At 38.0% G+C, this 26,679-nt stretch overlaps 2 protein-coding genes and 1 long non-coding RNA gene across 4 annotated transcripts in view; 2 read left to right on the top strand and 1 right to left on the bottom strand.

Annotated features, from left to right (window-relative positions):
- LOC118892221 overlaps positions 1 to 4,239 on the bottom strand; it is a 17,942-nt gene extending 13,703 nt beyond the window's left edge. The window contains exon 1 of the long non-coding RNA XR_005019260.1: positions 3,860 to 4,239. This is a non-coding gene — a long non-coding RNA (uncharacterized LOC118892221). The remainder of the gene's footprint in view (positions 1 to 3,859) is intronic.
- The window catches only part of LOC118892220 (60S ribosomal protein L39-like), a 6,408-nt gene extending 1,498 nt beyond the window's left edge, over positions 1 to 4,910 (top strand). Inside the window, exon 2 of the mRNA XM_036846559.1 lies at positions 4,900 to 4,910. The gene's annotated coding sequence lies outside the window, so the exon portion shown is untranslated. The remainder of the gene's footprint in view (positions 1 to 4,899) is intronic.
- Positions 4,524 to 26,679, top strand: FEM1C (fem-1 homolog C). Of its 2 annotated transcripts, XM_036846557.1 has the most exons (4): positions 4,524 to 4,682; positions 5,530 to 6,247; positions 20,472 to 20,558; positions 22,013 to 26,679. In XM_036846557.1, the coding sequence occupies exons 2-4, from the start codon at positions 5,704 to 5,706 to the stop codon at positions 23,320 to 23,322; spliced, it is 1,941 nt and encodes a 646-aa protein (XP_036702452.1). In that variant the 5' UTR covers positions 4,524 to 4,682; positions 5,530 to 5,703; the 3' UTR covers positions 23,323 to 26,679. The 2 variants fall into 2 exon arrangements, with proteins under 2 accessions (XP_036702452.1, XP_036702453.1); XM_036846558.1 differs by lacking the exon at positions 20,472 to 20,558 and having other exon boundaries at positions 22,013 to 25,057.

Genomic DNA, 26,679 nt, shown 5'->3' with positions numbered 1-26,679 from the left:
AGAATAGTTGCACTGAGAGATAGTAAATTCTGGTTGAGCTGCAGAAACAGGAAATTGTGAATTATGATGCACTTTGAGGGAGGGGAGTGGAGACTTTGTACATTCAGAAGGTCGCCTAGTTTTCCACTCTGTACCTGGGTGGGAAGTGGGGAAGAAAGAAAGGAAGGGCCACCTCTTGTGTTTTTTCAGCTCCCTGTTTCTCGATGGGGCTTCTGCTCTCTCCCATTGCCTTTTGGCTGGGTGTCCTTCCACTAATCCTTGAAGATCCAGTTTAAACATCACCTCCTTTCCCGGCTTGCCCAAGGAGAGTTAGTGGCTCTATCCTTTGAGCTCTCACAATTGTTTATATATATATTTCACTTTGATCTGTTTATTGCTACATTTCTCCCACAGACCATGAATTCCTTGAAAGCAGGGATCATATCCATTTAGCATCTAACATAGTACACAATAGGATTCAGTAACTATTGACATGATGAATGAATTTATGAAAAACTACTTTGGCGAAACAAATTATCAGTGTTAATAAAATAGATTTCTTTTATAAGAAAGGCATTTCTAAATAGCTTGGGAAGCATCCACATTGCTATACTATTTTTGTGTTATAGTCATTAAAGTAGGTTCCTTTCACACTTTTCTAAATTAAACCAATGCTCAGTTAGTTACTAAAAACAAGAAGTATTTTTTCATTTATCCTATCCTTTCCTGAAACTAGACGAAGTTAACAAAGTTTACCAAAACTGTGCAAGCAGAATCTTTCATTGAGGTTTCTGGTTTAAGCAGAGACCAGCAAGAATGAAACATTTGAAAAATCCCTGGAAGGAAAACTTAAGAAGGAATAGTTTACTAATTATAGGAGATTATATGGACCCAAAAAAAATCACAAGGTGGTCAGGCAAATTTGGGAAATTTTGATGTACTATTTTACACATACCAAAGTAGCAAGAATTTTAAAAATATAATATCTAGTGGGTACAAGTTTCGGCGAATTCAGCACACTCTCTTGCCACTAGTGTAGCAGATTGGCGTAACTCTTTGGGAAAGTGATACAATATGTATGAGAAGCCAGAAAGATGTTCCATAATCCAACTCCTGGAAATTTATCCCAAAGCAATACGTGAAAAGAAGAAAACAACTTAGACCACTTGAAAATGTTTGTTGTTCTAGTAATAAGGGCGCCCCGTCTCTGCTAGTCCAGTTCCTTCCCACCACCCTTTCAGGTATGGGGTAGTGTCCCCTCTGGGCTTACAGAGTCTTGGGGGCCTTGCAGGGAGGTGCCCTCCTAGGGACTTGTAGTGCCTTGGGTCTCAGGCAAGGCCAATGAATCAGAGCTGTGGATGCAGTGACACAAGGCTTCCCCTCAGAGGTAGACTGGGTGTTTGCCTTGGCTCCTCAAAGTGGTTTGTCTTTTGCCTGCCATCCCCTGGGCACTTAACAGAAGGGGTTATTCAGAGGCTCCCTCTGGTCCTTTCCCCCTTTTCTACCTCTCTAGTTCTCACCTGTACCACCTGCAGACTCCTTGACCTTGAGTCCATGGTTCTTCTTGTTATATCCCCCAAAATATTCTGAGGCTTTCAGGACCACAGTAATTGCTGATTAAACCAGAGTCCAAAGCCTTAGCAACCAAACCAATCCAAATCGAACCAAGCAAGCCAAACAAAAAGCTTTTCCTTCCCAATCATAAAAGGTGCCCTAGGAGATGGGTGTTTAGAAACACAATGTAAGATCTTTCAGCAAAACAGAAAACGGAATTTTAGTAGAGTTTCTATTTAAGAAAATAAAAAACTAAAAACAAAGATTGGAAGAACAAATACTGCCAAAATCTTTAGAAATGGAGACAACCTCCAATAGGAGGTTAATGAGTAAATCAGTAGTCTTCAAATATTTTTGTTCACATACATGAAATATGATTTACCCTCTTGCATATTTCTAGGTTAACATCTAAAATTTTTTCGTCACAAGTTTAAGCAGTTGCAAAGGATACAATTTCCTGCATACTGTAAAAATGACATTTGAAACTAGAATAGTCACTCTTTTAAATGAATCCAATGAAATCTAAATACCATAGCAATTATGCCTATTATCAGCTATTTACAAAATATATGAACAAGCTCTTCTTTACCTGCAGTATATTTTTTGTAATTTATTTTTCTTTTCACACTTATAGCTCCATTCCACTTTCCCATCACTCAGGATCATATCCTAGTTTAATGTATTTTTATGTTTGAATGTATTTTATTGATCATCCTATTATATTTATCTGTGATGAAAATATAAATATATTTAATTTTAAAATTTCCTATGACTGAAAGACTATGTGCTAAAACATTTTCTTCTAGATTAAGATATTATTATATTTATTAGTAATGATCAGGTATTCAAAACAATGCAAAATATATTACAAATGTTTATAATTACTAAACATGTAATTTTTTACAATTAGTGCATGCATTTGTTGTTAAATACTACATCTTACAAGAATGAGACAGAGTTAAGCATCAATGTTTTTCTCAGTTTTTCATTTTTACAAATTCTAAGAAAAGGTTTTTACATTAATAAGTATATGGGGCTGTAAGAAGTGTTGTCACATCAATTCACTCAATTCTTTGAACTCCTTCCAATTTATAAACTCACTTAGTGATCTTGAGGTCATACTTTGTTGAAAGCAATTATTTGGAAATCACCTGGCTTGCAATAGAATTTGTTATCTAGTCATTAGAAGTATACTGTCTCTGTACAGTCCAATATTTTAAATTGATAAAGAACTGACAAAGGTTGCCTGAGGCTTTATACCCTGGAACATTGCACCATTTTAAGATTCTCAGTGAGTGAAAGTTATGGCCTTTCTTTTTGCAATTTGGGAAATATATGGCTATTGTAAAAGAGTTGGGAAATGAAACAGGGAGATGCCGTACTGCAGTCCTTTACCAGCAGATCAGTTTTAGAAAATGACACAGATGCAAGCTGAAGATTCAGAAACTGGTGGCCTTAAAACTAAGTGTACACCTACCCCTTGAAAATCCCCTGGGGAATGCTCCTGTCAGGTTGAAGACCACTGATGTAAATATTTACATCATCTTATTGAATTTGATAAGAGAGATAGGTCAGCTCACATTAGGCCTTGGTTGGGAAACTGTACTCTGGTGTTTACACCTTGGGAGTATAGAACTAGTGACCTTTAACACTAGGGATAAAACAGCCAATTCCTCTTGGTGATTTTTATAGATTGCTGCCCTCATCCTTTCTATTCTGCCCTTCTATATTTTCTTCTCAGTGGTAGTAACCTTAACTTCAATTTTGGAGTACTGATGTTGAGCTTATATACTGACTGCCTGAGGCAAATATAATGCCCCACTTAAAAATGATTATTAAGACCATAAAAAATGAGAAATCTTTAGAGTATAGTAAGGTAAAAAAGCAAAATATGTAGTTGTATGAAAATTATTATTTCAATTATACAAAACTACATAAAATTCTGTATAATACTATAAGTAAATATGCAAAGATTTAGTGTTTTTTTAATAAAATGTCTTTAATGTTGCATTACTTTTTAAGTAATAATGCTAATTACACTTATGATGCTGGGGGTCAGATAATGTCTAATCTAACATTATCTTTCTCTTAACGGTACCAAAAAACTGTGTGTGAGTTTAAGTTCCCCAAAATAAAGTGTTCAAGAGATTGAAAACTACGTTTTTCAAAACTATTTTCTCATCATGATTCACTATGGGTGTTAAGTCTCCAAACATATTTAAACTCCTCCTCAACCTAGTTTAAAACATCACATGTGTTAACGTCATGAATTCCACAAGTTTATTTCCTGTTGTACGAGGCAGTAATTCTTTTCATTTATATTCACTTTTTAGCTTCCTCTCATTTCGTGGTTTTACTGTTCAGAGTGAAGAACTCGACCTTGTTGACTTACACTGCTGTTAAGCTTTATCATTCCTTGTAGCTTTATATTTTTTTAGAGTTCATATTTTTAAAAACTAAGTCATGTTTGGCAGCCTCCAAAACTAATCTTTTTCTCAAGTTTGTTGCGTTTTTCTTGTTTTGCTTTTTTGAGGCCTCACAGCGAGGTCGGTATCTTCCAGGGCCCACCAAAGGAAGGAGCCTTAGAAGAGACTAGTTTGAGAGAGTTGATGTCTGCGAGAGAGAAATAATGGCTACCACCCCTTTGCGGGTTATGGCCTTGGGACCCTAAGGTACCCGAAACCAGCGCCCCGAAAGGTGGAGCGCAGAGCAGCCCCCGAGATCTCGGCAGCCTCTCCGTCAGCCGCCTCCGGCGTGGCCCCGCCCCGCCCCGCCCCTAGGCGGCTGCTCGCGGCCACCGCCGCCCTCCCCCGGCCCAATGGCGAGGCTGCCGCGTCGGTGACGTGAAGCAGTGCTCTGGCTTGTCCGGCCCCCGGCCCGCAGTCCATTACACCATTCGCCGCGGCTGCTGCTGCCGCCGCTGCAGCCCGCTCAGACTGGGAGGGCGGGAGGCAGTTCGGCGGGGCGGGGTGGGGTGGGGCGAGCGGCGCGGCCGGATTCATTCCTGTGGGGCGCGGGGTATGGAGGAGCTGTGCGACCGCAGGCGGAGCTGGGCGGCCCGGACGGCGGCGCGGACAGCGGTCTCATTTTGAGGGGGCAGCCCGAGCCCGAGCGACCGGCGGCGGCGGGGAGGACTAGCCCCCTGGCAGGTAGTGGAGGCGGCGGCGGCGGTCTGGCCGAGCCCGGGCAGCGGCCTGAGGCTCCCGCGGGGAGGCCTGGGCGGGAAGGGGAAGGAGGGCGCTCCCAGGAGCGGAAGGCGGGCAGCGGGCTGGAGGCCACAGGCTGGTCGGCTTGCGGGAGGGGGTCGTGGTCGATGGAGGAGCTTGGGGAGGGGGCTGCCCCTATGGGGAAAAGGTAGAGGTGAAGGTTGTGTAGGGGCGGCTGTGGTTTGGGGAACGTACGGACCCCTTTGCGGGGCGGGGGGGGAATCAGAATGGGGCGGGCGAAGTTAGCTAAAAGGCAGCCGGATTTCCTGAGAGCCTCGAGTAGTTCTAAAGGAGAGAGAACCTTTCGGGTGAGGGTTTTGGCGTTAGCTGGCCGCGGTTTGTTGGTTCCGACCTTTTTTGTTCCTTCTCGAAAGCCATCCTGGCCACAGCGAGGCCTTGCAGCCTCGCGCCCTTGGCCCGCTCTCCTCTGCAGATGTGAGAAGGGGAAACATTTCTGCACCCGCGTCTCCTGCCTCTTTCGGTTGTACTCTCTCTGGGCGTGTGCAAAGCAAAACTAGCCCGAAGCTTGGCTGGTTAGGAGGCGAGAAATGCGGTTGTCTGTAGTGTTTAAATTTACCGTATATAGAGAAGAGACTATCTCCCTCCATAACATTTGGGTCTCTATGTGTATCTTTTTGTATTTTTCTTTCCCACCTTTTTTGCGGAGGCGGAGTAGTCCCTAAAGTGTGGCTCCCCCCGCCCCCAGGAGTAAAAATTAAGAAAACCTAGTGTTTTCGCCCTTACCTATGGAAATTTCAAAACCGCTGCTTTTTTTTTTTTCTTTCTCTAGTTTGGTGCTCTGGTTGTCATATGTTGGACGGCAATAGACAGAACATACATCCGTCCTGGGGCGCCGTGATTAACATTGAACTTTGGTTCCTGTAACCCTTGCCTGTGTCAACAGAGTTAAGCTGGAGCTTTGCTTTGAAGGATAAATAAAGCACAGCCTCTCAACTGGACATAAATGGATCTAAAGACAGCAGTATTTAACGCAGCTCGAGATGGCAAACTCCGGCTTCTCACCAAATTGTTGGCAAGCAAATCTAAAGAGGAGGTTTCCTCCTTGATCTCTGAGAAGACAAATGGGGCCACCCCACTCTTGATGGCCGCCAGGTATGGGCACCTTGACATGGTGGAATTTCTCCTGGAGCAGTGCAGTGCCTCCATAGAAGTCGGGGGCTCGGTCAGTTTTGATGGCGAAACCATTGAGGGGGCTCCCCCTTTGTGGGCCGCTTCTGCAGCAGGACATCTGAAGGTGGTTCAGTCTTTGTTAAATCATGGAGCGTCTGTCAACAACACGACTTTAACCAATTCAACTCCTCTTCGAGCTGCCTGTTTCGATGGCCATTTGGAGATCGTCAAGTACCTGGTAGAACACAAAGCTGATTTGGAAGTGTCAAACCGACATGGGCATACGTGCTTGATGATCTCATGTTACAAAGGACACAAAGAGATTGCTCAGTATTTACTGGAAAAGGGGGCAGATGTTAATAGAAAAAGTGTTAAAGGTGAGTTCATCTTCATTTTAATTTTTTAAGGGTTTACCACTTATTTTCAGGAAGTTTGATACTTAATTATAAGCAGTGGTGTTGAGTAAGCCAACACTGACAGACCTGTTTGGATTAGGTATCCCTTCCAGTATAACCTTGTTGATTGTTTCTTTGGTATTTGATAGTACGTGGGACAAATGTGATAAAAAAAGACCTCTATCACTGTGTTAAGCAGCATTTTCTCTCTTTATTTGGAGTAACTTCCAATTCATGGGAAGTGGGTTCCCCAAAGTTTAGAGCATGTTAGTGGCAGTTGATCTGAGCCATTAGACTTGTGTTTACTTAAGAATATACTTTGATTTAATATATTTTTCTTAGTTTTATTTTTTTAGAATACCCTTGGAGTAGAAACTACTATATTTAGTGAGTCATTGTCATGTTTGTCTTAGGTAGGCATTTCATTTGTTATTCTGTCAGGGACAGCTAGGCCATACTGACCTGGAAGGATTAATATCAATGAAAAGGAGAAAATCTGTTCCCTTATTCCATACTTACTGTGTGGCCAATAGAAAATCCTTTCATTAAATATAGCAGGAGAGACAACAGATTTTTTTAAACTGCTACAATGCCCAGAGCAAAACAAGGACTAGGTTAAGCAGATGTGGATTTGCTGACTAGCAACAATGTAAACATCTTTGTCCAGAAGAAGAGTTCAGGTTTATGGTCCTGTATACTGTTCAGATGATAGTTTAGGATTTTTTTAACCCTTAAAAACAAGTATTTTGATAGTATAATATTAATACTTAATGTTAACATTATTTTCCTTGAACTTATTTGTTTATACAACAGCAAAGTAATTCACTGTGTAATATTAAAAAACTATAAAACTTAAAGGAGCATACATACATGGTAAAAAAAAAATCACACAATACAAATTGGTGTACAGTGTTTAGTATGGAAAAATATGTCTTAACACCCTTCATTTCTAGACCTCCAACCCACCAGCTACCATTGTTTACAGTGTTTTGTGTGTCCTCAAGATAGTCTATGCAGATACAAGTATACTTGTCTGTAGATCTCTCCCTATTTCTTCTTTGTTAATTGATACATACTGTTCTTTTTTTTTAACTTTAATTTATCTTGAATGTCATTCAACTCCAACACACGTGGCTACCTCATTCTGTTTCATGGCTACACAGTATTTCATTGTATGAGTGTGCATAATTTAGTCCCTGTTGACAGACAGTTAGGTCACATCCAAAATAAACAATGCTGCTGTGAATATTCTTGAACAAATCTCTAGCTTTGCACACTTGTGTGAAAATAGCTGTATTATAAATAATTGTAAGTGGAATTGCTAAATCAAAGTGAATGTGCATTTATCATTGTGATAATGACTGATTGCCTCTCAGAGTGGCTAAACCACACAATTATGGGGCACCACATAGTTACTGGACATATTTACTGAAGTTAGTATAATCTTTTTTAAAAAGGTTTGTCATAAAAATGATACAGCCTCATTGTGATTTTTTTGTAAATTTTTTTCCTGAGGAAATATAAAAATCTCACAAAATTCCAGCACTTAGAGATAATCCTCCCAAAGATACTGAATTTTGCATTTAGATATATGTATGCAATTTTATTTTATATGCTCTTCTGTACTTGTTTTTTAGCTTAATAAATGTTATCCTTAATGTCATTAATTATAGCTTTTTAATTTCAGTAGCTGCATACTCTTCTACTAATGGAGTTTTATATTGCTTCTGCCTTCTCACTATAAGAAATGTTTCTGTAAACATTCTTTCTTATGAATGTTTTATTGTTTCTGATTATCTTTGATGTAGTGTTGGGTGAAAGGACAGCATGACTTTTTTTTTTTTAAACAATCACCATTCTTTTAAAGAATGTTTGCTTTAAAAGAACAAATTACTGCTTAATTGACCATGTTAGTATTGGGAATGCTTTGAAATCATACCTAGAAGAGAAAGGGTTAAAAGGTATGGCTGCATGTTTAGGCTTGTTGAATTTTTAGTTTGTTTTGGGCTTTTTATTCATCAGCCTAATGATGTAGAGATTGTTGATAAACTCACGTATTTAAATCAAATTGGGGCATGTTTTAAACTTAGGTCATTGGAGAGATTAGTACTGGTACTATTTTCCCTTCTGTTTTTCAAAGTTGTTTATACTTCTAGAGATATAATGTATGGGAGAACTATATTGTAAATAGCCCATATTTTAGTGAGCATTTTCCCTTAGTAAACTGTGAACAATATTTAACTTGATTACCTTTGCTATTTCAGAGGTAATAAAACCTTTTAACACCATCATCATATAGTTTTGTACTTGAGGATGTGTATACTCCCTCTTCTGGCTAATTCTAGAGTTTTTTCTTTTTTTACCTCAGTATCAATATCTAGTATTTATGCTGTTTAAAGAAGTACACATAAGAGAAAACAATTTTATACAAAAAATTGTTTTCATATAGCTTCAATTTTATATACATACATATATACACATAATACATACGTGTGTGTTATATGTATATATAATATATCACTTTGTGTGCAGTACTTTAACTTTTGCATAGTGCCTTTTAAATTTGACAGTGAGTCTTAAAGAATATTGGGGGCAGATTAAAGTACGTATGTACCTCCCCCACTCTGGTCCTGAAGCTTCCATTCTTTGATAATTACTCCCTCATCGACTTTTCAGATTTTTTTTTATTTTATTGGTTTGGGGGGTAATAAAAAAAACAGGAACCATTTGAAACTGAGGCAGGAACACTGGAGAAGGATCTGGTAGAGTGTCAAGAAAGGATTTTTTCCCCCACATTTTTATCCCCATGCAAAAAATGGAAAAGACTGATAAGATGAGGGATAAAATGGAATCATTTCTTAGGAAATTTTATATGTCAACTGTTGGAAATGGTTCTGAAGAAGGGAAATGTCAGTAGATTATGCTTGGTTTGCTTAAATATAAAATGCATGTGACTTCTACCTTCCATTACTTTTTAACAGGCAGTTGGCATCTGAATATATTATCTAACCTCTTTCCATTACTTTTTAACAGGCTGTTGGCATTTTGAACATGTTTTAACCTAAGGTGGAATTCATTCATTAATTGAGAGAGCATTTATTGAGTCCCTTGAGTGTGCCAGACTGTTTGACTTAGGATATACAAAGATGAGTAAGACAAGATATCCAGTCCTTGATTCCCTGCACTTCAGGAGCTCATGGCTTGTTTGGAGAGACAGGTTCATAAGCAGATACTTAAACCACAATATGGTAAATGCAGCAGTAGTGCTTTCTTGTCTTAGATTGTTGGAAATACTTTATCCCCAACTAACTCATTACCTGAGGGGACAGTGGGTTCCTTTTTTTCCCATGCCATTCAAAAGGGGGAGAAAAACTTGAGATATTTAGAAATGCTGCTCCAGTTTAACACAACAGTTGATTTTTGAGACATGAAAGTTGGTTGCTATTTAAATATAGAGCTCAAATCAGGAGTGATTAGACAAGCCCATCTTAGGGCCATCACACTGATCTCAGTACTTGACGGTTATAGTCGTCTTTGGCTTTCTTTGGTTCTTTTTTATTTGAGTTTTTTTTGTTTGTTTGTTTATGTTTTGACCCAGAATAGGACTTTGCAGATCTATGGAAAAGTTACTTAAACCCTCAATTCTGCTTTTACACCCAAATTCGACTGGAAATTGAGCACCTGAAAGTGATTGGTTGAGTACTACAGACCTATATAGAACAGCTCTTTGAGTTGGGATTGGGGAGACTGGCCCCAGAGGACAGGCTATCCTCACGCATGGGTCAATTATTTTAGATACCCAAGGTAATTAAGTAAATTAGTAATAGGATAATTCCTGTGCATTTTCTGTAGGCCAGATATTGTGTTGGACATTGTGGAGGCTATGAAAAGATACAGCACATCACATTTGTTCACTGCTAAAGGAATGGTGTAAATTCATTATATAGGATTTTGGAAGAGTGTACTGACTGGAAAGGCCTCATGGAGTTAACTGGGCTTTGAAAGGATTGTTGGAGTTGAGATCTGCAGAAGGGATTTGATCCAGTTTTTAAGGCTTAGGAAATGGCATAAGGAAAGGCACATTGAGAAATATGCTTGGAGGGTACAGAAATTGGAAAGTAGCATATTTGGACCAAAGGGCAGTCAGGGCTAGATTATAAAAGGACATTGACTTCCAGGTAAAGGAGTTTGACTTTATTCTTTATGCAGTGGTAGGTAAGTCAGTGAATGTTTTCAGCAGAGGAAGGACTGAGTTTTTTTTTTTTTTTTTTTTTTAGAGAAACCCATCTTAGTACATTCTAATTCTGTTACATTGTGAGCTCTTTGAGGCTAGAGACCTGGTGTTTGTATCCATGTGTTAGAAAGAGTAATCTGGCCTACAGGGGGCAATTGGTAAATGAGTTTGTTGAATGAATGTGTTGCATTTAAGAGAGGAAAGATTATAAGCTCTTTGATGGCAAGGACTGTGTTTTCTGGTCCTTTTAGTACAGAAATACATACATGAAGACATTAAGACAGTGACTGTGAAAAGTGAGTGGTACAGGTAGAACTCTGTGGGAGCTTAGAAAAGGGAGAAAACCATGTAGGCTCGTAAGTATGGTTAGCTTTAAAAGGGTTTGAGAGAGCTAGATCAGGCAGTTTGTTTGCCTCTTTTTTTAAAATAAATAAATAACTAAATAAATTTAGTTATTTAGTTATTTGTGGCTGCACTGGGTCTTCGTTGCTGCACACAGGATTTCTCTAGTTGTGGCGAGCGGGGGCTACTCTTTGTTGCAGTGCAGTGGCTTCTCTTGTTGCGAGCACGGGCTCCAGGCGTGCGGGCTTCAGTAGTTGTGGCACGCAGGCTCAGTAGTTGTGGCTGGCAGGCTCTAGAGCGCAGCCTCACTAGTTGTGGCACATGGACTTAGTTGCTCCGCGGCATGTGGGATCTTCCTGGACCAGGACTCGAAACCATGTCTCCTGCATTGGCAGGCGGATTCTTTTTTTTTTTTTAAACCTTGGTTTTATTTATTTATTTATATTAATTTAGTTTAAATATTTATTTTTGGCTGCATTGGGTCTTCATTGCTGTGTGCGGGCTTTCTCTAGTTGCGGCGAGCAGGGGCTACTCTTCGTTGCGGTGCGCGGGCTTCTCCTTTCGGTGGCTTCTCTTGTAGCAGAACACGGACTCTAGGCACACGGGCTCAGTAGTTGTGGCGCACAGGGCTTAGTTGCGGCATGTGGGATCTTCCCAGACCAGGGCTCGAACCCCTGTGCCCTGCATTGGCAGGTGGATTGCCAACCACTGCGCCACCAGGGAAGCCCACCAGGCGGATTCTTAACTACTGTGCCACCAGGGAAGCCCCTATTTGCCTCTTTATTATGGAAATTTTCTGACTTATATGTAAGTGGAGAAAGTAGAGAGAAGAATACTTTGAACCACTATGTATTTATCACCTTGCTTCAACATTTATCCACATTTGCCTATATATGTTAAAAAATATATTTCTCCCTCCTTTTGTTCTCTGAAGTAGTTCGAAGCAAACCCCAGGCATTCTTTCTCTCCTATAGTATAGGCAGTTTAGGGTATAGATGTATTTCAGTCAAGAGAATGTTAAAAAAAAGAAATCCTTTTTTTCTCATATCCACTGTAAATCCAAAGGAATTTCATGTAAGAAAATCTCCACTGTAAATTAAGAATCGTTGGTATTAAGAGAATGGACAAAGATGACTATTGTCACGTAGGTCGGTTATTTGTATACTTCAGGACTGAGAGTGTTGGAAGCTGAAATTCTCTTTTTCTTCTTTGAGAACTCTAGCTCAGCTTTTGGTTACCTCAGAACACACTAGCAGAGAAGAGTGAAAGAGGGATTTAAAATTTCTTTCTGCTCTGTAACATTCCATACTTACTTTGATATAATAATAATGTTTAACTAGTTGAATTCGTTAACATTTTAATCCCAGATCAAGTTGCTCCTGCAAGTTGTTTCTTGTTCATCCTTTTCCCTCCTGTATCTCCTGGCACACTTTCTCTGTGTCTTCAGGGAAACTTGGCATCCTAGTTGGGGAAGCTAAGCTGTAGATGATGTGTCTATTGAGTGCAGTAGGGAAATATCTATTGTGTTCCTCTAACCCTGAAGATTGGATTGTAAACTGTGAATCCTCACAAAATTGAACTGGTGAAAATGAGTAGATCCTGAACACTACTGCTATTTCAGAGTCATCCCCAGCAACACAAACTTAAGGCAGAGGTTAAGTTTTACTTACTGATCTTTTAGCTGCATATAGTTCCCTCACTGAGTTCATCTTTATGAGATTTTAATCACATTGATTAATTAAACTTGTTTAAAAGAAAATTTAGGAAGCCCATGGCATTCTAAAGATTTATGCTACTGAGACATCGGGAGTGTATGTGTTGGAAGATAGAGGTGGAAGAGTTGGGGAGAGGCCCAGGTAAGGAAGTCACATGGATGCAAATTTGATTAAAATATCTCTTTTCCTCTTTTTTCCCTCCCTTTGGGTAGAGCTGCAGTTGAATAGAGAGGCTGAACTAGAATGTAAGTCTGAATTGTAAAGTTGATGTTTTCATCAACTTATGTTGTGTAATTTTCATCAAATTATACTATTATTAGTTGAATTTAGTCCTGATCCCTTAGCTCAGATCTTAGCTTCGAAAATTCTGCTTGCTGTCAAGACCCATTTCAAAGGCAAGTCCTCGTCCCCCTCGAGTCACGTGAATGCATCTTGAGCATTTTTTAGCATATAACTTTGTAGTGAGCTCAAGGACCTGTATTGTTAAATTTCTCTGTGTTCCTAGCTCACTGCCTTATATAAAGAATTAATGAAGGGAAGGCACGTGGTAATCTTGATACCAGTAGTTTTTTATCCTATTTTTGATTCTTTTTTTTCAAACTCTTGTCCTTGAGTATCTCTGGTGTTACAGCATACATGGGGAAGGGAAATATTCTGAGCAGAGGAACCTCCTAGTGCTCCTTTGATATCCTAAAGTTTTCCTCTTAACCCCTTCCCGCCTGCTCCCTTAACACATACCAATTAGCTATTCCAGGAGTAAAATGCTTGGAATCAGCCTTGTCATGCAGTTGAACTGCACCCCTCCCCCCGGCCCCCATGTTTATAGGTGGACCTCTCTTAAAGACTCAGCTTAGCTCCAGCTGCAAGGTAGAAGAATGGATGCCAAGCACAGCAGGCTAAAGAGGAGAGATGATGAGCGAGCTGGAGCTGTCGTGTAAGCTGGCTCTGCTTGCCGCCGACAGGCCAATAAATCGGGAGACGAGGTGTTGAGGCAAGGAGTACCACTTTATTCGGAAAGCTGGCAGACCGAGGAGATGGCAGACTAGGGTCCCCAAAAAACCACCTTATGGGGTCTGGATGCCAGTTTTTTTTACAGAATCAGAGGGAAGTAAAGTAAAAAGGCAGAATAGAGAGGGAGAGGTGGGGAGGAAGTAAAGTAAAAAGGCAGAATAGAGAGGGAGAGGTGGGGAGGAAGTAAAGTAAAAAGGGCCATCAGTCTTGGAGAAATTCTCCTGGAATGGCCAGCCTCTGGGAGGGGATGTGTTAATTTCTTTTTTCTTGCAGCCATTCACAGGTGGGTAGGGTTCCCTGAGGCAGGCAATTATGTATGATTATGATAACAAAAGCAAGGAAAAGCAAAGGCTAAAGTCAAAGAAACAGATCCAACATGGAGTCAAAATTGGCTCTTCCCTGTTACAATGAGAACTGTTTTTGTGCATTTCCAGACAAATCTGTTATGATAAAAGACCTTTTAATTGCTATTTCTATCAATCAAAACTTATACTTTACTAAAAACAAATACTTTGATTTTAAAACAGCTTTGAGACATAATTCACATACCATTCACGCACTTAAAAACCACCCATCATTGGTTTTTAATTAATTAATTAATTTATTTTTGGCTGTGTTGGGTCTTCATTTCTGTGCGCAGGCTTTCTCTAGTTGCGGTGAGCGGGGGCCACTCTTCATCGCGGTGCGCGGGCCTCTCACTGTCGTGGCCTCTCTTGTTGCGGAGCACAGGCTCCAGACGCGCAGGCTCAGTAGTTGTGGCTCATGGGCTTTGTTGCTACGTGGCATGTGGGATCTTCCCAGACCAGAGCTCGAACCCGTGTCCCCTACATTGGCAGGCAGACTCTCAACCACTGCGCCACCAGGGAAGCCGTCGTTGGTTTTTAGTATGGTCACAGATTTGTATGGTCACAGAGTTGTGCAGCCATCACCACAATTACTTTTTTTTTTTTTTTTTGGCTGTGTTGGGTCTTGCTTGCTACGCGTGGGCTTTCTGTAGTTGCGGCGAGTGGGAAATACTCTTTGTTGAGGTGTGCAGGTTTCTCATTGCGGTGGCTTCTCTTGTTGCAGAGCATGGGGTCTAGGCGTGCGGGCTTCAGTAACTGTGGCACACGGGTTCAGTAGTTGTGGCTCGCGGGCTCTAGAGCGCAGGCTCAGTAGTTGTGGCGCGTGGGCTTAGTTGCTCTGCGGCATGTGGGATCTTCCTGGACCAGGGGTTGAACCCGTGTCCCCTGCATTGGCGGGCGGATTCTCAACCACTCTGCCATCAGGGAAGCCCAGTTCTCTAAGTTTTGAAAAACATAAACTGTAATAATTTAACCACCACTACAATAGAGGTGGAATGAAAACTTCCTGTATGCCCCTTTGCAGTTAACTATTCTCTCAGCACCCCCCCTCTGGCAATCACTGGTCTGTTATCTGTCCTTATAGTTTTTTAGGCATTAATTTTAATAGTGAAAATTCTGAAGGAATGCAGATGTCCATCAAGAGAGAAGTGTTTATGTAAATTATGACATGCCTCCTTACTTGAACTTTAACCATAACGCCATTAAGAGTGATTATGTAGTATCTATGTAAATAGTTCATGTAGACTATATACATGGAACATGACAAAATGACTAAGATGTAGGTGAAAAGCAGGAAACAGTTGTATATTTTCTGATTACAACTTTATCAAAATATACTATGTAAAGACACTTGGACACATGACATAGTTGCTGGAAGATGATGCTTTTGTTTTGTATTGGGTTTTTTTTTTTTTGACCTCTGTTTTCTTAACTTTTAAGTAATGGTCTAGGTTATAATTCAGAAATTTTTTAGGGCTTCCAGGGCATGAAAGTGTGGCGGTTATATACTTAACCTGTCAGAATAATAAAGGTGATCCCCTCCTGCTAAGATTTTACTTTTTTTTTTTTTAATGTATTTATTTATTTTTGGCTGTGTTGGGTCTTCGTTGCTGCGCACAGGCTTTCTCTAGTTGCGGCGAGCGGGGGCTACTCTTCGTTGAGGTGCACAGCCTTCTCATTGCAGTGGCTTTTCTTGTTGCGGAGCATGGGCTGTAGGCTTGCAGGCTTCAGTAGTTGTGGCTCGCGGGCTCTAGAGCGCAGGCTCAGTAGTTGTGGTGCACGGGCTTAGTTGCTCCATGGCATGTGGGATCTTCCTGGACCAGGGCTCGAACCCGTGTCCCCTGCATTGGCAGGTGGATTCTTAACCACTGTGCCACCAGGGAAGCCCTAAGATTTTACTTTTTAAAGTTATTTTGTCCTTATTTGATTCATTTTTTGTGATATCAAGTATTAAAAATTTAAGAATCTACCTTAGCTTTGATATTGTGCTAACTGCTATCTGGGATATAAAGGAAATATAACATAGGCTCTGTGTACTTTAGGAATAGACAGTTTAGGTAAGAAAACCTATTTGTGAAGCACTAACATATTATGTAAGGTATTACATAAGATTATAATAGTAGATATAACATGAGTACTTACCAGGATGAATGAAACATTTATTCACCAGGCATTCTCAAAATGATAAATTGACATAGTATAACCAAGAAGGCCTCTTTGAGCAGCTGAAATTTCTGGTGAAACTTGGAGGAAAAGAAGTTAAAAAGGTAAAGAAGAAAGAGTATATTGACAGGAAAATTAAGAGAAGAGGCATGGAGGTGGAAGTAAGCGGGACTATTCCAGGGGCTGGGAGAGGTAACTTAGAATACAGTGATGGGAAGCCTAAGCAGTTTCTTTGCCTTGTGTATGGCTGGTATTGATGATGTCTTTTGGGTTAGAGAAGGTGTTGGCAAACTCTGGCCCAGAGGTCAAATCCTGCCCACCCCCTGTTTTTGTACTGCCTGAGAACTAAGATATATTTTTTATATTTTTTAATGGTTGAAAAAAAAAATCAAATGAAGAATGATATATCATGCATGACATGTGAAAATTACACAAAAGCCACATTTCAATGTCCATAAGTAAAGTTTTGTTGGAAAACAGTCATGTCCATTAATTTAACCAATTGCCTACGGATACTTTTTGTTATATGGTAGAGTTGAGTGATTACAACAGAGACCTTATGGACTGCAAAAGCTGGAATACTATCTAGCCCTTTACAGAAGAAGTTTGCTGGCTCCTGGGCTAGATTCACAGAGCAGCATTCATACTGGAGATGACAAGAAATGAGGCTAGAGAGGTAGGTTAGGGAAATATTTCTCTTTTTAAAAATCTGTTTCCCATAGTATATCTTCTTATGTGTATTCCCACTACCAAGATTAAGCTTTACTTCACATGACATGCCTTCTAAAACTATAGATTTCTGCCTTGTTGCTTTCTCATCCTCACACAGATAGTGCTTTGAGAATCAATGCTGTAGAATTTTGAAATCTTAAAGATTTTCAGCTATTTCTTTAGAGGAAGCATGAAAGCTTTTGAGCTGGAAAGTAATATGATTGGTGGAAGTTTTATTATGAGGCTTGGTTTATATTAGAAATAGCTTATTCACTGGAGTGTAGTATGACTAGCATTTAAAATATGACCTTAGTAATGAGCAATACACTGAAATGGCAATTGGGAGACATGGGTTTTTATTTTACTACCAATTTCTCTGGTTTCTATTTGTAGAACAAGTTTATCTTCTCTACTTTGCATAGTTATTAATATAAGTTTGCAATAGTTAATACAATTTAGGGGAAAAAATGCCGTGCTAGCATACTGGTACCTTTTTTCTTCATTTATTTCTGCTTTTTATTATTTGCTTCTAGTCTCTCTAGGTTTAATATATTGTTTTTCCCCTATAAGTTCTTGAGATGGAAACTTAGCTGTTTTTTCAAGAAGCCATTCTTTTCTAATGTACATTTAAGCATAGTTTTAGCCATATCCCACAAGATTTTTTATTTAACGTTTTTATTATCATCCAGCTAAAAATATTTTCTACTTTCTATTGGAATTCCTTCTTTGACCCGTGGGCTATTTTAGAAGTATATTTTCAAATTTCAAATATGTGGAGATTTTTCTAGGGTTTTTTTTTTTTTTTTTTTTCGCTTGTTTTTAATCTAACTTGTATTGTGGACTTAGAACATATTCAGTGATTTCAGTCCCTTGACATTTATTTGTGTGAGTCTCATTTTATGGCCCAGAATGTAGTCAGCATTTGTATATGCTCCGTGTGTCCTTAGAAAAAAGTTAAATTCTATAGTGTTCATTTAATTTTCAATATCCTTATTGGTTTTGGTCTTCTAAACTGAAAAAGGTGTGTTCAAATGTATTATGAGTGGATTTATCTGATTTTCCTTGTAGTTCTGTTGATTTTTGCTTTATTTTGCTGTTTTTAGGTGAAAACAAATTTAGAATTATATCTTTCTGTTTTGAATTTTATGTCATTATAAAATGTTTATCTGTAATCATGCATTTTGTTTTAAAGTCTACTTAATCTGATATTTTAATATCAGACAGCTTTCTTATGGTTAATTTTTGCATAAAGTATATATACTTTTTCATCTTTTCACTTCAACCTTTTTTTATCCTTACATTTAAGGTATTTCTCTTGTAAGCAGCATGTAGTTGAGTTCTATGTGTTTGTATTTTCAGTCTGACAGTTTTTGTCTTTTAATGGAACATTTAGTTTGCTTGTATTTAATGTAACTACTTATATATTTGGGCTTTAATCTCTTAGCTATTTACTGATTTTTATTTGTCTACCTGTTTTGCTTTGTTTCTGTCTTTGTTTGGATTATTTTTCATTTTTTCTCTTTATTAGAGAATATATAGTAATTATATGCATGCATACCCTCTTCTATTTTAGTGGTTACTCTAGATAGTACTACTTTGACTTATCAAAGGCTAACATAAATTTCTAATTTTAGCTCTTTCCAAGCAAGGCAGAAATCTTAGAATACTTCAACTCCAATTAACCCTCCTTACTTTTATGCTATTGCTGTCAAGCATTTTTCTTCTATATGTGTTTCAAACCCTGTTACAAGATATTATTTTTAACATCAATATTTATTTAGATATCTCACAAATTTACCCTTTCTGTCAATGTTGATGCTGTCCTTTACAGGCTTCCATGCGGCTCATCTTTTCTTTCTCACCTGAAACGGTCCTTTACTTCACAGAATTCTAAGCTGGCATTTATTTTCCTTTAGTGCTTTAAGGCTTCTCTTGTTTCTGATTAGAACTTTGCTGTCAGTCTAATTGTTGTTCTTTTGCAGGTCATTTCCACCTATTCTTTCGTTTTAAGATTTTTCTCTTTGTCCTTAGTTTTTAACGGTTCTGCTGTAGAGTGCCTCAGTGTGGCTTTCTTTTTGTCTATCCTTGTTGTTTATAAAACTTATTAAATTTATGGTTAATCTTTCATCAGCTTCAGAAAATTCTCAAACTTTATCTCTTTAAATATTGCTTTGGGCCTATTTTCTTAGTCTATAATTCTGGTTTTAAGCATGTTATCCCTTCTGACATCGTTTCCTCTGTCTCTTACAGTCTCCTGTTTTTCCATCCTTTCACTTTCATGCTTCTTTCTATGTATTTTCATCTGACTTAATTTTCTAGTTCACTAATTCTCTATTCAGCTGTGTGTAGTCTACTTTTAAAGCCACCCATTGAGCTTTTCAGTTCTAGAATGTCCGTTTGGTTCTTCTTTGTAGTTTACAGTTTTCTGTCTAATTCTCAAATTTTTTTTTAAATATCTGAATACTCTAAGCATAATTATTACTTTAAAGTCTGTGTCTGATAACTGTATTATCTAGATCTTCTATTGGGCTTTTCTCTTAGCTCTTATCCTTGGTTTTTGTGTTGCGGTTCCTTGTTTTCTCTTCTGTCCATTATTTTTGATTGGATACCAAACATTATATATGAAGAATATATAAAAATAATTTGAGCTCTAGTATGATAATATCTTCATCTAAATAGTATTTGTATTTGCTTCTGGCTTTTGATTACATATATACTAGCAGTTCTGGATTACTTTAATTCAATATCAAGATGATTTTAACTTGCATTTCAGTGCCTGTGTACGCTGGTTTCTTTGCACTTCACCTTAACTCCTAGAGAGCAGCCCTTCAGAGCTATAACCTAAAGTGTATAGGGATTTCTTAATGGGCTTTGGACTCCAGTTTTCTCCTCTAGCCCTGAAAGGTCAAAAGCTCTGCCCAGTTTTTTAGCTGCCTATTCCAGAATCAGTAGAGGTTGTTGGGGAAAGCTTCCCCAAATTCTGGACTTTACTTAACTAATTTTCTTTATTCTCCTGGATGTTGTCTCCCTGTGAGCTCTTACAGGTGGTCATACAGATTTTTTAAAAATGCATTTTTCAGCTTTTCTGGTTCTTAGTGGGAGGGTGATCATGTTACCTCTGCCAATACTAGATGTGAGAGTCTCTTATTCCTTTAAAAAACAAAACAGAACATTTTTTCAGTATATGATGTATTCAAAATATATATATTCTGCATTTTTCCAATACGTCAATTCGGTTACTTAAAAGACTGGCTTTTGCTGCATTCTTTTTCTTAATTTATTATTCTGAATAGAGAAGAATGCCATCTAAGCCTTCTCTTTATATTTCTATTATATTGTCTATTTCTTAGAGAAAATGGGAATATTAGGGATCCTTAATTCAAAAGAGTTTTAAAAATATACTTAGTAGTAGTCATGTTTAATTGAAATTATTTTGAGCAAATGAACATTAGTAGTCAGAAGTTCTGGGCTCTCTTAGTGGTTGGTTACCATACACATTGCTAAAACATTCTATCAGACACCCTTCCATTGTAGACCATTGGAATTCTGGGTCACAATTAACATATCCAGATGTTTTAATATAATCCCTATAGATATCATGGAAGACTAATAAACAGGATAAACTTGTGAAGAGATTTAAAGTCCTAATGTATTACAACTTGTGCTTTTTTGAATTTTATCTGTAGATCTGTTACGTGAAGTATTCAGGTTTAAACAACTTTCTAGTACACATCCTGTGTCAGGGGTCCTCAAGGCCACCCCCATGTTTGCAGGTAACTTAGCATACAGTTGTACTCATGGCTAAGATTTATTACAGTGATATAATAAGGACATGTACCTGGATCATGAGAGGAAAGGCACAGTTGGGGTCTAGAGGAATCTTTGTGCAGGCTTTTTTATGCTCTCTCCTTCCTGTGAGAGGTCGCAAAGAGCAGTCTTCCCCTAGCAACATAAATGCATGTGTGCAATATTCCTGCCCAGGGAAACCCATTTTGGTTGATTAGAGAATGGTTAGAGACTCAATGTCCAGGTTTTTATTGGGCACTGGTCACATAGGCACCCTCTGCTGAGCACATATGCAAAATTCCAGAGTCCCAGAAGGAAAGCAGGTAGTCAGCATAAAAGCCACCCTTATCATTTAGGGAAAGTTTTATATCTTGAAACTGTTTACCCAACAACATTCCAGATGCCAGCCCAGGGCCATCCTTGCAAGCAGGTCTTTCTAAAGATAGCTGTCTCAGCCAGCTATATTAGTTATTTTTCACACACATGCCTAAAAAGACTGTTGAAATTTTCTGTAAACATTGTATGTAAATATCAAAGGTCTGCATGATAATTTCTGTTTTGATCATTAGTAGAATGTTTATATTAAATTTAGGTAGCTAAAATAACTTGAGTGGCTATGTCTTAGTATGTTCCATCCATACAGGCTTTTACTAATGTGCCAGTGTCTATTGTCAGTTTTAATCCATGTGTGGGAAGAATCGGACGGTGTTAGAACATTTAGTACATCTAAAAAGAATGTTTAAGAAAATTAAATTACAGTGGGAAATAATCCATTATGAAAGGACACCTCAGATGTCTCCTTTTAAAGTTCATGTTGAACCACCCACATGTTTTTTAGGTTTCAGTGGACTTGTTTTTCTTATGTGAGTTTTTTGAAGAAAGTATTGTACTTTGTTACCAAGATTTTTGACTAAAACAGCTGAGGTTCACTTGGCAATCAGAAATACTGAAAAAATAATTTCTGACTCTTAGAATCAAATTGGAGACTCTTAGGTATTACAGACTAGATTTCTTATTTATAAATGTGGAGTCTGACCCAGAAAGTTAAGTGACTGTCAGCAAAACTATAAATAGCTGGTTAATTTCATTTCATCAGTTTTTAGTTGTAGAATATACACTTGAAAACATTATTGAAAAATATCAAGAGGTCGTGGATTAATTTTGAATTTCATTTAGTGACTTTGAATATCTTTTCATGCCTAATTTTGTCATTTCGTTTATTCAAAGAATTTAACCAATATTTTTTTTCCCCCTGCTGTGTGTCAGACATTAGTTTTAGGTGCTGGGGATCATTTTTTCTTATTTGTAATCAAATTAAAGTATGTCCCATTGAGGGCAGCTTGGAGCTGCCTGCTTTTCTTTAGATTCTAAAGTATACATATGTATTACATTGTATCCTGGTCCCTCAAATATGTTATCTCTTTTTTTCCTCCTCCTTAAGGTAATACTGCATTGCATGATTGCGCAGAATCTGGAAGTTTGGACATCATGAAGATGCTTCTTATGTATTGTGCCAAGATGGAAAAGGATGGTTATGGAATGACTCCCCTTCTCTCAGCAAGTGTGACTGGTCACACAAATATTGTGGATTTCCTGACTCACCATGCACAGACCAGCAAGACAGAAAGGATCAATGCTCTAGAGCTTCTGGGAGCTACATTTGTAGACAAAAAAAGAGATCTCCTTGGGGCTTTGAAATACTGGAAAAAGGCAATGAACATGAGGTACAGTGATAGGACTAATATAATTAGCAAACCAGTACCACAGACACTAATAATGGCTTATGATTATGCCAAGGAGGTAAACAGTGCAGAAGAGCTAGAAGGTCTTATTGCTGATCCTGATGAGATGAGAATGCAGGCACTATTAATTAGAGAACGTATTCTCGGTCCTTCTCATCCTGACACCTCTTACTATATTAGATATAGAGGCGCTGTCTATGCAGACTCTGGAAATTTCAAACGATGCATCAACCTATGGAAGTATGCTTTGGATATGCAGCAGAACAATTTGGACCCTCTAAGCCCGATGACTGCCAGCAGCTTATTATCTTTTGCAGAACTGTTCTCTTTTATGCTACAGGATAGGGCTAAAGGTCTGCTGGGCACCACTGTTACATTTGATGATCTTATGGGCATACTGTGCAAAAGTGTCCTTGAAATAGAGCGAGCGATCAAACAAACTCAGTGTCCAGCAGACCCATTACAGTTAAATAAGGCTCTTTCCATTATTTTGCACTTGATTTGCTTATTAGAAAAAGTTCCTTGTACTCTAGAACAGGATCATTTCAAAAAGAAAACCATATACAGGTTTCTTAAGCTGCATCCAAGGGGAAAGAATAACTTCAGCCCTCTTCATCTGGCTGTGGACAAGAATACTACCTGTGTAGGGCGGTACCCTGTTTGTAAATTTCCATCTCTGCAAGTTACTGCGATACTGATAGAATGTGGTGCTGATGTGAACGTCAGAGACTCAGATGACAACAGTCCCCTCCATATTGCTGCTCTGAACAACCATCCAGACATCATGAATCTCCTTATTAAATCAGGTGCACATTTTGATGCCACAAACTTGCACAAACAAACTGCTAGTGACTTGCTGGACGAGAAGGAAATAGCTAAAAATTTGATCCAGCCTATAAATCATACCACATTGCAGTGTCTTGCTGCTCGTGTCATAGTGAATCATAGAATATACTATAAAGGGCATATCCCAGAAAAGCTAGAGACCTTCGTTTCACTTCATAGATGATAATTTGACTGTTGAAGCACGAATTGGTAACAGTTGTTTCATAAATGAGCACTGTTGTGGTAACACCAGCATTCATTTAGCTTGATTTCATCGTGCTCTCATTGGCTAAAGCATTGTAAGCATCAAATTTACAGGATTGGTTTCCCAGTATTTAATATAAATATACCATATAATATATTGTTTGTGAATTATTGAGAAATGTAATCTCATATTCAGATTTCTAAAATTGTCTGCCAAAGGCTTATCCATTCTGGTTTTGTTTGCTGTTGGGTGTTTGGGACAGAGTTAACCATTTTTCAGTGGTGTCTTTATACTTTTCTGGTTTGTGAATTTTATACAATTGAAGGTCTTTTTGTGCTTCTTCCTTCTCTTCTCCAAGCTTTTCCCGTTCCCACCTCATTTTTAACTTAACCATTTCTACTTATCAATTTCTTTCCCCTTATGGATCCATGTTAGGTTGTACAAACTATGGACTTGTTACCATTTGCAGTTACCATAAGTGCTTTATCTTCTCTATGCACTGGCTTCAACTTGACTGTTGTATGTTAGCATATTTTCTATGCAGCAGTTGGTCAACTTCAACTCTGAAACACTGTTAAGTATGTTACAAAGTTCATTTTATGAAAGTACTCTTGTAGCATGACAATTTTTAGAGCTACAGGTTAGCTACCAGAGCTCAAGCTTTTTTGTTGTTTTTTTCTTTACATCTGAGGTTTCTTTCTCTAATCCACTGAAATTATTGTGTGCTAAATTTGGGAAACAAAGCTATTCTAACTCATTAACCCAGTTGAAATTTAGGTCTGTCGTCTTAATATATCATGCGGTAAAAGGAAGAATCTTTATAAAGTGACCCACCTTTCATGCTGCGCCAGCATTGTCCTGCTTGTGCTGATGATGTGATTAGGTGTAGAGAATTTGCTTAAATTTAACCTCAAAGTTTATCACACAGCTTAATGAGTCACACTGAAATATTCAGTAATGGAACTGCAAATCACTTTTATTTACAAAAAAGAGCTGAAGCATGTCAGTGGCATGATGCTTGCCAAGCCAGATCTAGGCATCTAGGATAATTAAGGTATTTTTAGTATGCAATTTACTGCCATAGTATCAAAGGTCAGTAACAGTGTTCCTTCTTTCTTCAAGCTTAAGTATACCTTTGAAGATAACTTGCATGAATTACTTTGGTCTCAATTATTTGTCACCCTAATTAAACACAAAAGGTTGCAGTGCTTCCTCTTCCCTTACTGAAAATTAGCTTTTCTTTTCTTTCTTTCTTTTTCTTTCTCTCTTCCTTTCTTTTCTTTCTTGCCTCCCTCCCTTCTTTCTTTGTTTTTTTTTTGGATTTTTTTTTTTCACAGCTTTGCTAATGCCACAGAAAGGGCTCTTTTAACTTAAGAAAAAATAAGTGAAAAGTACTAAAAAAGATTCAGGTAATTATCATTCAGCACTTTATTGTTATTCAGAATAAAATTTATGATGGCATATTTGCCCTGCAAATGTCTTAATGAAATTGTTCTGAATAAAAAGCTCCTTATTGGTTTGAGAAAAACTCAGTTTACCTGTGAGTTTAATGAGCCTGATCACTTGTATTTTTGTGTTGACATTTTATTCTGAGGGTTGATGTAGGGGTATTTAAGGAGTCATCATTGCGAACAGTCACATTAGGTTTATTTCATCTTTACTCAGTAAAAAACTTCTAACGAAGAATGGTAAATAAACAAAAAAGCATTAGACTTACTTTCTGGTTAAATAATTGAAGTTTAATTTTTTAAAAGATATCCTTACTCATTTTACTAGGTTGTATATTTAATTTTACCATTGAAAAAGGTGATTTGGATATAAATGGTTGCTCTGCAACCTTTTGATGAAGAGATTTTAATATCTTGTTTACTATGGGAAAATTTGATGGAATATTTGAACTGCCACATAAATTAAGAATAGTTTGTGATTTAGATAATTATTCTAGAAATATCAGACATCAATTTTTGAAATCATTTGCCTCTAACCTTCTGGTATAAGAATTATATGCGTGAACAACCTTTTTTTTTTTAAGGAAAGGAAAACTTTGCAAGTACAGCAAATCTACATTAGTTGATCTCAGTAATTTTGGGGTGAACGGTGAGCAATTGGATTTTAAGTGATTTAATATTCCTTTTTTTGGGAGGGGGTAGGAGGGCTTACATGCTCTTATAGTAAGGCACATCTCACACTATTTTATAGGTGAATTTGAATTGTGCAACTCTAGTATAAAATAAGGATTTCTTTACATAGCATTTTCCCACCACTGAATATAGATAACTTAGAACTATTCCTCAGTCTTGATAACTGAAATGCCTTATTTCAATTAAGATACAGTTCTCTGTTTGCCATCTCCCCAAATGATGTTAGGAGCTCTTGAAAAATCAGTTAGTTTAAAAGCTCAAAATTGTCCATTTTATTTTAGAGGAGGTTGTTTCATAAATGTGCCCTCAGACACTGTTTAAGGCCTTTGTCAGAAAGTATTCACAAAATTGTGAGAATGAATTTTAAAAAAAACTTAAGTTTGTGTTATTTTTTTAACCAACAGATGAGTAATTTAATAATGAGCTAATTGTACTCTCAGCTGTACACTGTAGCATGGTAATGTTGGCTGGAGCTAATGTATAAGTTTTGGTTACGTTTCCATAAAAATCCCCTGTTAAGGCCTGCTGAGTTTTAGATGTTCCACTCTTGATCATTTCTGTAAAAGAAATGGTCATTTTACTCAGATTAGATGCCAGTCTACATTATAAAGACAAGTGGATTACAGATTTTAAAAATAGTCATTTTCTTATCCATAAATCTGACAGGGACATTAGCCCAAATCAGCCAAAGGTAATTTGGTGCCCGTTGTGATTTTGCAGTTAAGTGATTGCTCACTTGTAAAGTGACTTAATGTATAATGTTTTCGAGACCCCCATCTCCTGTGACTTGAGAAAACTGTTGAGGTTATATTTGAAAAAGTAGCTCTTTAAAATAATATTGCCCAGCAGAAGCCTTAGGTTGAATTTTACAGGTGTAATAACCCTTGTAATTTCCCCAGAATTGTGGGGGCCGGATGAGATAATAACCATATTCTTGTGCACTGTAACAGCAGCATTATTGCTTGGAACTTTAACCATTTTAGAGTTAGGTACTAAAGAAACTAAAATTAATTGGTTGTCATCTTTTTCTTTTTGCCCTCATACATCACTAAACAACTAGTTTCTCTCCCTTTTGTCAGTTCCCATTGTGTATTTTTCCAAAAAGTACTGTATTCAGATGCCAGCCAATAAACTGTCACACAATGGAAAATGATATGCCACAACATTCATTGTAAGGTTTAATAAAATTAAATTT

Source organism: Balaenoptera musculus, chromosome 3 (assembly GCF_009873245.2).
Source record: "Balaenoptera musculus isolate JJ_BM4_2016_0621 chromosome 3, mBalMus1.pri.v3, whole genome shotgun sequence".
Taxonomy (NCBI): domain Eukaryota; kingdom Metazoa; phylum Chordata; class Mammalia; order Artiodactyla; family Balaenopteridae; genus Balaenoptera; species Balaenoptera musculus.
Note: the sequence above shows the minus strand (reverse complement) of the source record. Positions and strands in the feature narration are given on the sequence as shown.